The sequence below is a fragment of the Echiichthys vipera genome (assembly GCF_963691815.1).
Source record: "Echiichthys vipera genome assembly, chromosome: 4".
Classification (NCBI taxonomy): domain Eukaryota; kingdom Metazoa; phylum Chordata; class Actinopteri; order Perciformes; family Trachinidae; genus Echiichthys; species Echiichthys vipera.
Window position 1 is genome coordinate 9,179,672 of NC_139829.1, and position 15,772 is coordinate 9,195,443.

The 15,772-nt window shown below is 40.8% G+C and overlaps 1 protein-coding gene across 5 annotated transcripts in view; it reads left to right on the forward strand.

The window, feature by feature from the left end:
• Window positions 1-1,980: 1,980 nt before the first annotated feature.
• Window positions 1,981-15,772, forward strand: part of camk2b1 (calcium/calmodulin-dependent protein kinase (CaM kinase) II beta 1) — a 77,416-nt gene continuing 63,624 nt past the window's right edge. For all 5 annotated transcript variants that reach the window (XM_083913208.1, XM_083913209.1, XM_083913212.1 and 2 more), the window contains exons 1-2: window positions 1,981-2,246; window positions 6,959-7,053. In XM_083913208.1, the coding sequence (XP_083769334.1) occupies window positions 2,185-2,246; window positions 6,959-7,053 (157 nt within the window). In that variant the 5' untranslated portion in view covers window positions 1,981-2,184. The remainder of the gene's footprint in view (window positions 2,247-6,958; window positions 7,054-15,772) is intronic.

The following is a 15,772-nucleotide window of genomic DNA, read 5'->3' on the forward strand; positions in this document are numbered from 1 at the left end:
ATCTCTCTGAATGTTTAAAGATATTTTATTGCACCTGTGTTTTTTATAGAAATTAGGGTTTAATACAAATATATCTCTAACGTTGTGCGGATTAAAGCTGGGATCCGAAGAAACACGTGCATCTACAACACACACCGTGGCATGTTTTAAAGGCACAAACCAGCTCTCTCATATTTGCCCCTATTTGGAAATACGCACCGCGCTGGCAGGAGGTGCGCTCCATTACAGTGCCGCGCTTTACCGTTGCGCGCTTTGTCCACCGGAGGGCGGCAGAGAGCGGCCCCTCCGCCGCCGCTCGGTGGTGAAGCTGCAGCCAAATCCATCGGACTGGTGTCAAGTTGGTCACACTCATCAGCACAACACCGGAAAACGGTTCATTTTTGCCTGTAAAATAAAGTCATAAATGTCAAAGAAAAAAATGGCCTAAACGTAAACCATAATAGCCAGTGCTCATTATAAAGTTTAACGGACAAATAATAATAGTAATAAATAAAAAATAAAAAATGCATGTTGCATTTTCCTCATTTTATAGGTAAAACCATACAGTGCGTCTTGCAAAGAAGTTTTTATTTTTATTTTTTTATATACCGCCTTTCATCTCTACATTCAAATATGTTCATGTATTTTAATAATAGAATAATACAACAACATGGTATGTGTGACAGGCTGAGCTTTAGGATTCAAGTGAACAATAATTCATTAGTCAAATATTCACGTGTCAGTGAAATATAAAGGCAGCAAACTCCAGGGGATTTGCAAAAAAAGGTTAGCGGGCAATAAACAGGAATAATTAGAATTATTAGAAAAAAAATTTTTTTATCTTTGAATATTAAATATAAATTGTTAAGTCTTTCAAATTGTATTTATGCAGTCTGGAAGTCCTAACTGTGTCAGGGGTTTACGGTGCCATGACCACTACATGTTTTATTATGTGTTATCTAAGTATCTGCATCCACTAATGTTATGGGTTTGTCAATAAGTCTAGTTACTGACTTGTTAGCTACAACATATAATAATGGTAGCTTTCTGATAGTTGGATTTGTTTTTTTTTAATTTGAACAAAAATGTGTATATATGTATACATAATTTACATATAGTTTACACACTTTACATTTCAGATAAATAAGTAATAATAAAATAAATGAATCAATTATTATTATAAAGTACAGTATATTTCATTAATTCCGCAAGGGGAAATGATTCTTCTTCTTTTACACATACACAGAAGCCGAAAAGCATTGCATTTATAAAAAATAAAATAAAATAAATGCATGGATGTATTCTGAGACAACGGGCCCCTGGGCACGGACATGTAAGAGGCCCCCCACCCTCTCCACCCTCTCCACGTAGGAACTAGACACCCACATTCAAAGAGACAACTTTTAGTTGTTTTACCGTCATTTAGTTTCTCTTTGTGGTCACGGTTTTCTATGTGGTCATGTTACATCCATTTTGTATGTCTTTGTAATTCTTTTTGCATCTCTGTGTTTGTTTTGCATCACTTTTTAATAATTTTGCATCTTTTTGTGGTGGTTTTGCATCTTCTTTTTTTTAAGACATTGTACGTTTCTGTTGTCGTTTTGTGTCTCTCTGTGGTCATCTTATATCTATTTTTAATAATTCTGCGTGTCTTTGTCTGTTCTCTTGTCTCTTTGTGGTCGTTTTGCATCCCTATAGTCATTTTATGTGGTCATTTTGTGTATACTTGAGGTCGTTTATCATCTCTTTGTGATCATTTTTGTGTTTTTTTCAGCCACCTGACCTTATGGGTGGCCGGTTGGCCCGTTCAGTAATCCATCCATGAATAAATGACATGCTTTATTAAAGCAAGCAATAATAATAATAACAATAATTGAATCAGCAAAGCTGCTTCTTATTGTGAAAATCCTAGCAGGAAGTGTCTTTCGCGTGGCCCCGCTGACTTGACGACGGGTCGCCGTGAGCGCGGTATCTGTCAGATAGTGGAGTCAGACGGAGAGAGAACATCCACCCTGGTCGCTTCGTCTTCCCTTTTATCAAACCTCCACCTTCCCTCTGCGCCTCCTACAAAATAAAAGGCATTTCACCGCCTCCACCGGCCGTGTAGCTGCAGGGCGGACCTGTGTACTTTGAAAACGTGAATTTAGCGCATTGTTTTGGTTTTCTTCCACGGGAGCTGAGAAAAGTAGAGAAAATAGAGGAGACATGGCCACGACAACCTGTACGCGATTCACAGACGAGTATCAGCTGTACGAGGAGCTGGGGAAGTGAGTAGCAGCTGTTTTTTAATGTGTTTGTGTCGGGATATTTCAGTGTTTGTAAAGTAGCATTTGGAGAAACGCTAAGGGAGGCTGGCTTACAGTGCAGTGTGCGCGCGTGCGTCTGTGCATGCTTTTTCGGGATGACAGCTCTCAAAATACGCTTGTGTGTGTGTGTGTGTGTGTGTGTGTGTGTGTGTGTGTGTGTGTGTCACAGACTTGTGCGCGCGCCACTGGATGTCTCGCTGACAGATGCGTGCTCTTCTCAGAATATCTAGTTTCGAGATCGTCACAAAAACGGACGTGAAACGCATCTGCATTGTTGACATTACTTGCAGTTGACATGATGTGACGTTCAAACACAGAAAGAAAACGTGGGGTGTCAGAAATGTCTTTTGAGCCACAAAGGCAACTGTGGTTTATATAAAGTATATTTTAGACAACGACAGTGGCATGGTAAGCTTGGATTCTTAGACGCAAATACAGCAAATGTGCATGTTAATTCAGTATTTAATGGTTGCACACATGGCACTTTCATATCAGACGCATTGGTAAAGTATTAATCGATATCATCTGCAAAGCTGGAAATCACAGATCTGTACAAATGCATGCCTTGTGGTTTTAAAAACAAAGTTACCTCGCTTTACCCCTGACCATTTCTTTCGGTTTCTCATGTACAGTTTTGAATGAATAGCGTCAATGTAGATGTACACGTTTTGTAAACACAAGTAGTGTTTAACAGCCACATTGCACATTATGTGAAGGAGTGGATTCTTGCTTCCTTCCGAGGCTCTTTTGCAGCATTGTGGTGACAGATAACACACCATATTCCCTTCTGCACTGACACCAGGTCCATCTCTGCTCTAAGGAGATATTAACTGCACATGGATGCACACATTTCCTTGTTAAGAGGGTATTTAATGACTCCAAAGAGAGAAAAATATTGGTTATAATTTAAAGGAAAGTGTGCAAATATTCCAGCAACTATAAAAAAAAGGTACAGTAACTATTTTTTTTTGTCAAATTGTAGAACCATTATTAATATAACCATTATTTTCATCCAACATTTGTAATTATGCCTCAGTAAAACATCCGGTGTAGATTGAAAGGAAGCGATATAAACTCACTCAGCCATTGCTCTGTTCAAAACTCACAACTCAATCACTCTGTATTATACAGTATCAGAGGGAAATGGACAAGACAAGTGTAGAAATGCAACTTCAAAGTCACGTTTGAGCTTCTCACACAATGTAAAGTCATAGTGACATTAAGATGAAAAGGAACATAAAGTTATTCTTAGGATAAAGGGCAATAACAATTGAGAAATCACTCCTCATCAGGCGCACAATGTTTGATTATTATGCATATCACTTGTTATTTACTGATGGCTTGATTGGCCCCATGCCATTTAGCCTGCCACCTCTGGGGGAAGATAACTGCAACAACAACAACAACAACAACCCCCAGATTTCTATTATATTTAAAGTACATCATGTGTTTATTCATGTGTGAGCTTCATTAGACTCATTAGAGTCATTAGAGTCATTCTGTGAAATGTTGGGACGAGGATTTACCAACTTTACGAACTTGGAGTGTATCATTTTGAGTTTCTTCATTAAAAACCAATTGCAATGTGCATTTATCCAATACGTTTCAAATTGACAAACTCAATGAATAGCAGTGACAAAGATCATGCATAAGTATCTCCTTCAGGGCTAATTAAGAATGGTGTTTTATTTTTGTTTTCATCTGAAGCTTGACTTTCTAAACTACAGAATGGTGAACAAATTTGAAATGTGTTCTTTAAAAAAAAAAACAGCCATTGTTGACAGCACAATGTAATAAGCTGGCACAATTAAAGCGTACGGAGCAAATATATGCACAACATTGTCATTAGGTTTGTTTAAACCGAATCTTGCAGGTAACTTACAACAGAAGTAAAAAAACGAACAAAAAACTTGCAACAGTAGTAGGTGGACCGGTCTTCTCAGGGGCCCCCTACTGGCCTGGGGCCCCCCAGCAGTTTCCTGCCTTGCCTGCTTGCAAGCGGCTTCTCTGATCACGATGTTGGCCTCAGTGACTAGCAAACGGAGGTGGATAATGGCGTCGTCTGTCGGCCCAAACCTAGAGGAAGTGATCATCAGATTAATGGATAACTGATATAATCGTTAGCTGCAGCCCTAGTCTTTTTTGTGTGTTTCTTTTGACCAGATATTTTTGACCAGTATGATGGAACATTGAATCCCAGCTGCGCTCGTTTCTTCCCTTAAGTAATAAACACTGTTAGAAGAGAAGATTTTGCCTTCCTAACTCCAATATATCCCAAAGCCAGTGAGACATGCTGCGGTCCTGGCTCTCTATTAAAAAAATGCAACTGACCAAAAGTGTAGGCCTGGCTGTGTTCAGATAAATCTTAGCCCCTACAACACAGTCAGTAACGCTGACTTTGAAGCTCCACTCTTAGACTAATCTGTACGCTCTGCACTGAAAAATGATCTTTCATACACCAATCTTATTATTCACCCAGTCACATAAAGCCTGAAGCAAAGAGCGCAGGTGTGTATGGCTTGGCATCCTCTTGATAATGCTCTTTGTGACTTTGTAATTCTAATCCAACATCTGAGGAGGGCTAATTGTTGCGCTCTCACTCTCTAATGCTGTCACTTTCTCCGCCGCGCTTGTGACATTTGAGCATTGTATCTTTTTCCTTTTTAGTATCTTTAGCGCATTCATTACAAATCATGTCTGCCATACTTAGATAAACCACAGTGAGCTTTAAAAAAACGGTTTGCAATAATGTTAATTGCATAATTTATAAATTAACAGTCTTACATAGGTTGAACGTTCAGTGTACTTCAGATTCATATTATTAAGTCAATAATAAAACAAATTTGTGTCTTGTACTTCAGTAATGCAGGCTTAAAAGAAATGAGATGATCATTTGAATTCTTCATAGTTGATAGGAAAACAAACATATCTATAAACTATGCATTTTGGAAGATTTTCCACGATAATGTTATCAGTGTGCAGCCTTGAATGTAGCTTCCTGTCACAGTTACTGATTGAGAAAGAAACACACTGAAATGGCACCTCTCTAAAGTCTGTCCTTCTCTCACACAGCTGCTAAGCTGAAGTCTGTAACAGAAAAACAGAAAACAGAGCTTATGAAAGCTCACCATCGATTTCCTTTGTTTTTTGAGATTTTGTATCATCTCAGTTAGACTCGAAGCTTCGGAGTATAGATTTACAAATCCTAATCCTTACGTACGTAAGTCTTCTACACCACAGGCAGCCTGTGACGCTGTAACAGCACACCCTGAAGCTCAGAGTTATCCAGTTACAAAAAAAACAAACTGCAAAAGGCACAAACATCTTTAAAAAAAATGATTCGAGGGCAATTAAATCTCTTCATGTCCAATTTTCTGGGTGTATAACCAGACTTTTTTTTTTTTTTAAAGCAACAATTCATGACACGTTGCCTTTTTAACTGCGTGTGAGTGTTAAAGCATATTCAGCCGTGACGATTAAGAGTTACCTCACAAAGTGTGAACTTTCCAGGCACAGCTGTGGGCGTGTGCGGCTGGTGTCGCACATGCAGTGCTCACATACACAACTGTTCTGTTGTGGGGTTTCTTTCTTTTGGGTCGTATTTCACCACAGAAGCGCTTCAGAAAAGGGCTCTGTAAGCCTGTTGGGTTATGGCAGACAGTCCGGACCCTGAGAACTCAGCCTGGTGTTTTTTTAATCAGGTGCTGAAACAATATTGAACTACACTGTGAAGTCTGCTGGGTTATTTCCCCCAGTGTCTGCTCATCAAAGTCTTAGGTCAGCTGGTTTCACCTTTGACCTTGACCTCTTTCGCCATCAGTTAACTGCCTCAGTGTGGAGGCAGACCAGTGGCACCTTTTGAAGTCAACAGTAACAGTAAGACTGGGGCAGATCAGACTTGGTCTCCTGTGACGGGGTGATACTGATATTTGTATATTGAGGGGGCTGAGGGCGCACTCACACTGTCCATCCGTACCGTGCCCAAGCACGTTTAACCGCCTAAGAGCGTTACTGTTGCCGGCCACGGGCCATTTAGGAGAGGTGGGCTTTTGTAAAGCACGTTTGCACATGTACGAGCACGAACGTGCACAGGTGTACGAGCACGAGCACAAGGCCTACGGCGGCTCTGACGTCATTTTATGTGCGCCTGTTCGGACATAGAAAAAAAGAAGGACGGACCATGTGTGGAGAGGGGAGAGGGGGGGCAAGTACCCTAAAGCAAGGGGCACGGTACGGACGGACAGTGGGAGTGCGCAACCTTTTTTTAGGGCCAAAAGCTGCCCTCGCCTCATGCAAGTGTTTGTGCATCTTTTCACGGTGAACAAACTATTCACTAATGCTGGGTTTGTGTTGAATACTGTTTCTCACACAACACATGTGCGCATGTTATTGATAATATGCTGACAGTGTAATAGTGACCCTTGTGGGAGCCTATTAAGCTGACAGAGTATGGTCTTTATAATGTAGCTAGCTGCAGTTAACAAGTGACATCAGGTCGGAGCGGGGAAAAAACTGCCAGCTGTGCAGAAAATGTTCTCTGAGGTCCTTCACCGCTCTTTGTCATTCATCAAGAATTTGCAGGTGTGCAGCTGATACATTTTCATACAAAAGATGATGAATCATTTAGAGAATCACACATACAATATTTCAACTCATTTTTTCGTTTTTCACAGGGGAGCCTTTTCAGTAGTGCGCAGATGTGTTAAGCTGTGTACAGGACAGGAGTATGCTGCCAAAATAATCAACACCAAAAAGTTATCTGCAAGAGGTAAGCACATCCACATTTCAGTATTCATATGCTGCTGCGTAGGACAACATTTTTTATCACATCGGGGTCTGTGTATGAGAAAAGGAGGACAATGGAGCAGTTACAGAAGCGTGTGACTGTGGTGCGCTGTTCTGAACACCGTGTTCACCTTTAGCAGCGCCCTGTTTCTGAGTTCCGGTATTTGCACATTGAATCTGTATTTTCTGTAGTTTTTTAAAAAAATCCTCCATCCGAAAAAAAACATTGTTACGCATCGAAAACTTTGCACACCGAGTCTGGTTTATTGTTATATTCACTGTGAAAGTTCGCAATGCGAGAGAAAATGCTGTTGCTCAAGGTTTCCGTTTCAAATGGGTTCTCAAGGTATTCGGGGGAGGTATGGGTGGCACCGGGCAGAAATTCTTGCTCACAGGCATGAGGCTCCTGCTGCTTCAGCTCAGCCCTGAAAGATTTTGTCCTCTTGAGCACCAGCGAACCAGCTGAAACAAGCGTTCATCTCTTGGTGTTTTCCTTGCACTTTACCATTAAATTATCACTTAATGGACAGAAAGATATTATTAACGCATTAAAAATTTCTTTTAATGAGGGATTTCTTGTGAATTTGGTGACATGAAGCTTATTTCACTGTTGCACTCATTTCAAATAACTCTGGATGAAGCTAAATGCTGTATAATTAGATAGCAACAAGAAGAATAAAAGATCTTTTAAGCACCTTAATTACTGTCACATGTTGTGCAGCCGGTAACAGTTTAAGCCAAAGCCAAGGTTAAATGCCATGACCACTAAGACCAATCCGGAACCAGGGTGGTCGCTTTGGCTCTTCACACCACCGCTTGCCCAGTGTAAATCTCCTGCTGTACCTCCAGCCTCGTAACTGGAGCCCTTCTCCCTGAGGGCCTGCCAGGTGGCCTCGCACTGACACTTGACTGTTGCCCTGCCTTCACACACACACACACACACACACACACACACACACACACACACAAACGCACAGCCACACACACACACACACACACACACAAACGCACAGACACACACACACACACACACACACACACACACACACACACACACACACACACACACACACACACACACACACACACACACACACACACACACACACACACACACACACACACACACACACACATATGGGCCCACTGTGTGTGTGAAAATGCAGAGTGTGGTGGAACAGGCATTTTAACAGGCATTAGCAGAGGGCATCAACCTAGAATGTGTGGTCATATCAGTTTATCTCTCTCCATCAGGGCGGCTTGATTTGTCAGTTAACCTTTTTGTGTCTGTAAAACTTCCTCATTTAAAAAAAAAAAATGGTTGCAGTATGCATGATACAGTTGTGATGATTTGATGTGGAAATGGGAAGTTTTCAAGGATCAACCTGCTGGAGACAAAAATGCAAGAGCAAAGTCGTTTGAAAATGTTAGACTCGGCTATGACATTTGGAAACAGTGTGCGACAGTGTTAATAAATAAATTAGGTGATGTTGTAATGACACTTTGGCATTGTATTTCAGCATACTATTTCCAGCTACAGCAGACATGAAAGTGAATATTGCGAAGGTCACTCATAAAGTTTTTGTGCAGTGAAAATACAAACAAATTTGAGCTCATTCTTTAGCCATCTGGTCCGCAACGTTACGGTTTTGGTTTACTATCACCGATCTACCAAAACAACCAATAAAAAGCCTTAAAAACCAAAGTACACTACCTGCTCAACACTAAACACCAGACAGACACAGCTCATACATAGACTAGTTGGTGAACATAGCGGAGCAGGCTGAAAAAAAGAGCAAAAAGAGTCGATATTGGACTCTACAGGTGAATAGGAAAAAAAATGTAACTAATAGATATGATCATGAAACTTCCCCAGGTGATTACTGACATGTATGATGAATATTTTTAGTATTACAAGTTTTCTTAAAATGTCATGTTTACATAATGCAAATTAGGCATTATCACATTATTATGAAATATGTGCTAAATTCCATAAATGTCCAGAACAGAAACGTGAACTTTGGATGAAGTCAGGTTCAAAATTCTTGTTTCATTTTGTTGACATTAGAGTCAAAGGTTTTTACTGATATCTCAGCCTTAAAAAAATCCTTTTCACCATGTGTTTAGGAATAAAATGTTGCATGAATCATGCTGTGATTGATTTATGAACAAAGCCCTCTGTGAAAACCTTGAGAATACAGAGAGGAATGAAAGTGGAAAGTTTGTCTGTAAGTGCTGCTGAAGTGGACATTTCTGACTCATGTTGAGTCAAATTCATACATTTTGCATTGGGGTTAGGCTTTTTAACTATCACCATGAAACTTCCCCAGCTGATGACTTATATTTAGACAATGTTTTTGTTTTACAGATTTTCTGAAAAGTTATGTATTAATATGCACACAAGGCATTATCTGATAAATTTAGGGGGGAATCTACAGACACAAACAGACGAAGTGGAGTAAAATAAACACGTAAATGTGTATTTTGAAGACATGTTGAGAAAGGAAAGTAGCACAAACCTCACTATTGTTGGACGTTGGATGTTTACATTAGCAACTGTGATGGTATATTATTATTTCAATGCTGTCTCCCATCATCCTTGTCAGCAGTTGTCAGTGCAGTGAGCTGCTTCTAATGAGATTAAACCTATCCTAGATTATACTGCTGCTATTACAGCAAGAAGCTAACACTCAATCCCAGAAATTGGCTTGATGAGACCTAAAGCACACACACAGAGTAATCAATTCACCTATATACTGTGCTATTATTAAACCTATACATTTCACTCTAGCTGCTTTATCAGGGAGTGCCGCTGCTCGCATCTTTCCACCAAGTTTCTGAGGCCCAGCATAATCCCGCTGCTTCTACATGTGATAGGCCTGATCTGACCTGACTGGCTGGTGCGTGCGGCTTGTGCGGCGCTCCTTACTTATGCATGAGCCGTGTTCTATGAAACAGCAGAGCGAGGTTTGAGCTGCTGCAGACTACTTCAAGTGCAGGTCCTATTCATAGCTCCATGACCTATCTGACATAGGCTGCTGCATTCACGGTTTGTGGCAGTCGTCATGATGAAGCCTGCTGCGCTACTTTAGAAGTAGGGGTTTGGTTTAGGTTGTTTTGTTGTTGTGCTGTTTCTCAAGCAGCAGGTAAGGTCGTGAGCTCAGAGCCCTGCTTGCAGCAACTTTAGAGGAGTGTTTTGCTTCAGACTGGCAGATGGAGATGGAAGCCGAGGGGAGGGAGGGGTCAAGAGAAGGCACCCCAGGCACTTGGCAGCTGAAGGCCATGCGCCTCTACGCCTACATGCCTTTAGCACGGGACTCTCATCTGACTCTCTCTTTCTCTCTGACACACACACACACACACACACACACACACACACACACACACACACACACATACACACACACACACACACACACACACACACACACACACACACACACACACACACACACACACACACACACACACACACACACACACACACACACAAAGATATTCAGAGGACCCTAGCAGAGGAGCTAAGACTGTGGTGAACCCAGTCAACTATCAATCTTATCTATTACAGCTACAGCAAGGAAGGACTAATGATTTCTTGTTTATTGCTTATAATATTAAGTTGCCAACAAAAACAGCCATATTACAGGGGTTGCCAGAGGTGGCTGTATGGCCTCTTAATTTATCATGATAGAGAGTGGTTGTGCTTGTGTGTTGTGTATATAAAGTATATATATATATACAGGGCTCAAAATTAACTTTTAAAAATGGTTGCCAGGCTGGAACCAAGAGTCAGCTTTTGGTAGACAAAACTGAAAATAATGTTGCCATTTTAGTCAACTGGTCCATGTCTTGATCAGCTAGCAATTCAGTCGGAGAAAGGCTGAACTTCAGCAGTTTTGGGTCAAAATCCCTGCGATTTCTCTCTGCATTATCATCATAAACTTAATGTCTATTAACGTGACATTGTGATGAGAACGAGACAACTGTGATGAACCCGTCACCCATCAGTCATGTCAAACAAAAACAACTGCTCACTCACAGTTTCAACCTCTGTCATCGTGTGTGTGTGTGTGTGTGTGTGTGTGTGTGTGTGTGTGTGTGTGTGTGTGTGTGTGTGTGTGTGTGTGTGTGTGTGTGTGTGTGTGTGTGTGTGTGTGTGTGTGTGTGTGTGTGTGTGTGTGTGTGTGTGTGTGTGTATGTATTAATGCAATATGAATACACAATTATGACATTATATTTATGATTGACTTAATTGTTTGGTTAATTCTAGACGCACACAGTTGTCTTTCAGTCATTACTCTGAATAAAAAAAACAATATTTATGTATTGGTAGAAAAATGATCATAAAGACAGGCTTTTTACTGTAGGTTCCAATCCCAGCACCCAGGTGAGAAGGCCGTCATATGGTCACAAAGCAGAATGACACATCACATGTCCTGTTTAATATCTGTGTATGCGTGTGTGTGTGTGTGTGTGTGTTTTGAGATTCACCTGCAATGCAGTAGCAGTGATCTGACCTGGTTTCGTCCAGCCAGCTTTGTGTCAATGTCAAATAATCAGGACAGATGTAGTCCAGTGCGTCTTAAACCAATATTATGAAGTCAGATTACTTTAGTTGTAAATACTCCTTTAAGTCACTCCTGATTCATTAGTAATCCATACTTTTCTAATAGTCTGCCTGTATGTTCATTTTTTTTCTTTTTTTTCTTTATTCAATTGGAGACGATGCCACTTTAAACAGGTATTGGTTGCTCATTCTGTTGCTCATTTATCACATTTTCCTCCCAATGGTCAAGCTTCCCAGTTAAAACAGAGGCTGAATTATGATGATTAGGATGTTCTGAACAATGGTTATATCTGGCTCTTTTCACATCTCCTCCCCCCCTTGAGACTGAAGTCCTCACCGGTGATGATTAACCCAGATTTATTCCTCTCCTCTGCTCCCCCCAACCCACAGATTCCTGCAGACTTCACGTGGTTATCTCACTCAGTGAACACTCTTTTCTCCTCTTCCTCTCAGATCCACACCTTCCCTTCTCTGCCCTCCCATTTCTTATTTAACCTCCTCACAGGATTGGTGCATGTTGTCTGCTAGTTTCATAATTAAATAGTCTATATGAAATACCCAATTCTACTTTTGTATATGTGTGTGTGTGTGTGTGTGTGTGTGTGTGTGTGTGCGTGTGTACGTGCCTGTGCGTGTGTTTTAACTTTAGAATGACAGTTTAGAGTAAGAAAATTACAGGGGAAAAAACATCTCCAGCTACACACTGCATGCTCACAAATAGTGTGATATTTAAAAAAAACACAATCTTCAAATGATATTCCCTCAAGATATTTCACATCCGATTTTCTGAGAACTTTAAGTGAACGTACTTATTATCAATCTAACCAATGTAATTACATATTACAATATTGCTATCAATTAATTATCACATTGAATTGTCGTCCAGCCCTATTTTGATCCCCATTTTAACCCTAAGGGATGGAGCATTTTAATATTTTCACTTTAAAATAAAGGAAAGTTGACTGCTATATCAAGCTGCAGTATAAAAATGATCATTATTATAATTATTATTATTATTATTATTATTATTAAGTTTCTTGCTAAATTGACTCTAAATTGTCTGTGTCTGGCGACCCTGTAAAGGATAAGTGGTTACAGCTAATGGATAGATTTTGCGTAAAAAGTTAAAGCCACTCAAAAGTTCACTGTAGATGTCTCACCACTGCTTAGTTAAACTCACCTCTGAATGTCATCATCACTGACACAGTGAAACAACCCAGTCACCCCTCCTCATCCATCTGTTCAACCACTAACTTATTTCTATTCTCAGCATGTATCAAAAACCCAAAGCAAAGACTGACGAGCTGATTATCTGTATTCAGAGCTGCAGCTGTGGGAACATCAAATAAAACTACCACCATCTTGACGATTCCCCACACTTCACCTCACCTCCGGGTTATATCAGGGTGTACTCACACTTACCATGCGTACCGTGGGCTGATCCGTGCCGTGCTTAAGCGTGATTGTACCCCCTCCCTCCATCACTTAAAGATGCGAGCCTCGGCTTGATTGCATTGGTCAAACGAACTAAACTTTAGCTATGAATCGTGCTTGTGCTCAGTGCGTATGGTAAGTTTGAGTAGACCCTCGGTGTGCCTTCTTTATACAAAGTCCTTAAGGCTCTTCTATCTAAGCTCCGCCCTGCCTTCTTCACAATCAGCATCCCTTTTATTTGGCACTACAGATAAGTGCCTCTGACTTTCAAAACAAGATTACAAAATCACAGCATCTGAACCAGAATGTACAGAGGCTCACATAGGGCATCTGTACATTCAACCCTGCCCTGCGGCCCTCACCCCATTTCCTAATAAAGGCTCAAAAATAATTGCCCAAAAAATGTCTTTAAATCAGTAATATTCTCAATGACCCACCTGGTCTTAAAGGATCGTAAGCTGGCACAAGGCTAAAAAGAAGCACATTTTTTATATTATAATATTTATTTATATCTAGTTTCCATTAGGGTTGGGCAATATGACGATATATTTCAGAAAAACAATATAAAAAGGTCTTTTGTTTATATTTTTCTGTATTGTTTTTATCGCAATATCAAAAAAACATCAGCTGAACTGCATTACAGCGATATTTACATCATTTACACATTGTTAATTTTGCAATAAATAGCGTAATGAAATGAGAACACTTTCTACATGTCAAGTATTTAATGTACATAGTAAATACAAAAAATACACTTTCTTAAAGACTATTCATATATTTAATTAACAGATAACATGCTTTACTTGATATTTATCGTTTTTGAGGGTGACACGGTGGACTGGTGGTTAGCACTGTCGCCACACAATGTGAGGGTTCCTGGTTTGAATCCCGGCTGGGACCCTTCTGTGTGGAGTTTGCATGTTCTCCCTGTGTCTGCGTAGGTTCTCTCCAGGTTCTCCGGCTTCCTCCGACAGTCCAAAGACATGCATGTGTTAGGTTAATGGATGACTCTAAATTGCCCTGTAGGTGTGAATGGTTGTCTGTCTCTGTTTGTCTCTATGTGCCCTGTGATAGACTGGCGTCCAGTCCAGGGTGGACCCCGCCTCACGCCCGATGTCAGCTGGGATAGGCTCCAGCCCCCCCGCGACCCTGACAGGGACAAGCGGTTGAAGATGAATGAATGAATGAATGACTTTACTTTAGAACTCAGTTTGTCAATAAGTGAGAACAGTCAGAGGCTTCCTTAAATTGATATTTGATGAAAGACATGTAACACTTGTTACCATTCTAGCTTTATAGTTTCCACTGCAGCCTTCAGTCATGCAGTGGTACAGGACGCATAGATAACAAAGGCCCAGTCTGACCATCTGGGAGACTAAGCTAAGATGAACCATCGCGCTTACTCAGAGCCAATTCTGTACTTGCAGAGTAATGTCAGCAGATGCCACTGACAGAATGAAATGCAACGCTTGTGCTTATGACATGTTTTCCACCATTTGACATTGTAGAGTGTGACGGATAACTCGTCTGGGAGTGTTCAACACAAGCGGACAGTTGGTCATTTTTAAAACGCTGGATTAAGCCAGTCAGGGGTGAGTTCGGCTGGAGGGAAAGGATGTGTGCTTAGTGAGGAAACTGTGAACATCTTTCATGGACAACAGCCGTTTTTCCAACGGTGCTAATTCACGAAACCTTTCCCCATCTATTATATTTTACATCTGAACACAGAAACAAAGACAAAATAACTGGAAAAACAAACTAAATAAGCACTCAGTTTGTTCATAGCCTCCTCTAAAACAAAAGAAACGGAAGAACAAATCAGTGAAAAGCGAAAAAAAACAAAACAAATGGCAGGCGTTGGTGAGCGGTGAATCGACAGCATCAATGTCTTATTCTTTAAACAGAAAGACAGCATCCGGCCTTTATACATATTAATGGCACTTGCATATTTTTCTCCTTCCTTCCCCCTCCTCTGTACCCCGTTCAACACTCCTCCACTCCTTTCTCCGCCTCGCACCTCTCATCTTCTAAGACTATAATCACTGGGCTTACACTTCACTGTCACTCCTCGGTGCCAGTGTGAATGTGCGTGCTTGTGGTTTCTATCTGTGTACTGCACAATACGTGTGCATTTGTGTGTTTTTAAGCCCATGCAACTTGTACATGGGTGTGGGTGAACACATGCATTTCCATTCCATTGTGCTCTCTGCTGTGCTCTGCATGCCTGAACATTCAGGGTGGTCCCCCCCTGTGTGTGTGTCTGTGTGTGTCTGTGTGTGTGTGTTAGAGGGTACTTTCACCAAATGTATGCCTTGTAGATAATGAAGAAGAGAACCTTTTACGTTGGTATTTTGACGACGAACATGCACGCACACGGGTGACGCGACCTTGCCGCCGGTTTCACGCTATTCCACTGGGGTGGCGGTATTTCACCAACAAAGGCCGGGCCAATGTGTAAGCACGGTTATAAACAATGATGGTTTCAAAAAGTTTAAAAAGAAAATAGGCTTGTGTTTTATGAGGAAGGACATGCGTTCAGGGGGTTTTGTTTGTCACACAATCTCTTACATTCAAACACTGAATCATGTAATCATAACTCCACAGGGCACCTTTAAGGCAATCCAGTGACAACTTTGTTAAGCACAAGTTCAAATTTGAAATCATGAAGTCTTCTTTCATCTCTTATTGTTTGGTTTGAGTG